Source organism: Merops nubicus, unplaced genomic scaffold (genome assembly GCF_000691845.1).
Source record: "Merops nubicus isolate BGI_N331 unplaced genomic scaffold, ASM69184v1 scaffold32528, whole genome shotgun sequence".
NCBI lineage: Eukaryota > Metazoa > Chordata > Aves > Coraciiformes > Meropidae > Merops > Merops nubicus.
The window spans coordinates 334-2,550 of record NW_008625638.1 but is presented as its reverse complement, the minus strand read 5'-3'; the positions used below and the strand labels follow the sequence as shown (position 1 = coordinate 2,550).

Sequence of the window (2,217 nt, the reverse complement as noted above, 5' to 3'; positions counted from 1 at the left end):
CTGTCACTGGGAGCAGGTCTGGCAGCTCAGGTCCCTCCAGTTTTCACAGCCTCCCATAGCAGAACTACAGAGGAGGAGAGGGGCTTTCCCTCCACCCCCAGGCCAATGAGATGCTTCTGTAGCCGAGACTAGACAGGACTGGGTGCATATGAGCTGGGAAGCAATCCCATGGGGGGGCATTGTGCCAGATACTGATGGCACCAGCTTGGTGCCAAGCACAACAACGCCTGAATCGCTCGCCCTCCTTGACCTGGCTCCACCAGGAGACCCCCAGCCACCTCCTAAGAGCGTTGTGCTCCAGTCCAGGGACCCAGCTCTTCTCTGGGAGCATTAGGGCAACCCCCCCTGCCCCCCAAAACCAGGCAGCGGCTGTGGGGCTGCAGGAAGGACAGATGCCACAGGGCAACCGCCCCAGCACAGGCTCCTGCCTTTAAAAACCTACAATTTACATAAAACTGCCATTGTAAAACCTTCCCGCAGAGCAGTGCCGCGGAGGGATGGGGGGGCAAACCTGCCCCAAAGCAGAGCAAGAAAAACCCTGGACAGTCTGGATCCGGCAGGGACAGGCAGAGCCTGGGAACAATGTGCCGGGGCAGCGGGCGTTACCGGCAGGTGCAGGACTCTGCGATCATGTTCTCGTACTCCTTGTAGAGGATGCTGCCGTCACGCTCGATCATGAGGACGCTGATGGGGCTGTAGCGGTAGGGGACGCAGGAGGGCCAGGGCACGTTGGCATCCACCAGCTGGTGGACGAAGCTCTGCACCACAGCGTGGTTGGGCGCGTGGTAGTCGTAGCGGAGCAGGCGGGGGCAGCCGCCCTTGCAGTAGCGTGGGTTGTAGCGGTGGGGAGCAATGATCCAGTGGTCCCAGCCCAGCTGGGCAAAGCTGACAGGGAAGGAGTGCAGCGAGCAGTCGCTCTTCTCCCCTCTCTGCTCCCGCAGGTAGCCAGGCAGGTCACGGGCCAGCGTCCCCGCGTCACGTCGATGCCGGTGGGGCTCTGTCTCTGGAGGTGCCAGCCCAGCTTGGGTGTCATTGAGGTAGAGGAGGAGGAAGGGGTGGCTGGGGGCCACCAGGGCATCACGGCCCCCCACCCGACCAGCATGCACACAGACGTGCCGCAGTGCCAGGCTCCCTGCAGTGCTGTTCCCCAGCACCAGGTAAGGGGTGACGTCTGCTTCAGCCCAGCCACGGCGGGGGCGGGCAGCAGGACTGAGCAGCACCCCAGGTGCCTCCTCGGTGGCTGCCAGCTCTAGTGTGCAGAGGAGGCGACCGTGGACCATCGGCAGGCTGGGCAGGTAGACCACAGTGGCTCGGAGGAGGTGCTCTGCCTCGGACTGGCCCTCCAGGCGGTAGGTGAGGGGCTGCACGTACCAGCGACCTGCAGGGAAGCAGCAGTCAGTGGCCCCTAGTACAGCACAGCAGGCACCGTGCCGGCACAGACTTCTCCCAGGATGCTGATGCAGCTCCACACATCACAGTGGAGCCCATGGCATCACCACCCTCAAAACCTGTGACAGCCAGGTGCCCCAGAACAAGGCAGGAGCCTCAGCAAACAGCAGCCATGTGCCATGGCTCACTGGTGGAGTGCAGGGCAAAGTGCAGCTGGGAGAGTTCCCATCCTCTACAGCAACACCAATAGCCTGGCACAGAGTCAGGCAGAATGGAGAAGAGAGGCACGCAATGCCAGTGGTAGAATCATAGAACCATTAAGGTTGGAAGAGACCTCTAAGATCATCAAGTCCAACCTTCAACCTAACACTACCATGACCACTAAACCATGTCCTGAAGTACCATGTCTACACATTTTTTGAACCCCTCCAGGAACGGTGACTCCACTACCTCCCTCGGCAGCCTGGTCCAATGCCTCATCACTCTTTCAGGAAGTAAATTCTTTCTAATATCCAATATAAACCTCCTCGGCACAACTTAAGCCCATTTCCTCTTGTCCTATCGCTAATTACTTGGGAGAAGAGACCAACAGCCACCTCACTGCAGCCCTCTTTCAGGGAGTTGTACAGAGCAAGAAGGTGTCCCCTCAGCCTCCTCTTCTCCAGGCTAAACAATCTCAGTTCCCTCAGCCACTCCTCACAAGCCATGTTCCGCAGACCCTTCACCAGCTTCATTGCCGTTCTCTGGATCTGCTCCAGCACCTCAATGTCTTTCTTAAACTGTGGTCCCCAACACTGAAACCCGTACTCAAGCTGTGGTATCATTGCC

General features: G+C 59.3%; 1 protein-coding gene across 1 annotated transcript in view; it reads right to left on the bottom strand.

Moving 5' to 3' along the window:
* Window positions 1-602: 602 nt before the first annotated feature.
* The window catches only part of BMP15 (bone morphogenetic protein 15), a gene marked incomplete at its 5' end in the record, with an annotated part of 1,942 nt that continues 327 nt past the window's right edge, over window positions 603-2,217 (bottom strand). Inside the window, one exon of the mRNA XM_008945753.1 lies at window positions 603-1,378. Within this exon, the coding sequence (XP_008944001.1) occupies window positions 603-1,378 (776 nt within the window). The remainder of the gene's footprint in view (window positions 1,379-2,217) is intronic.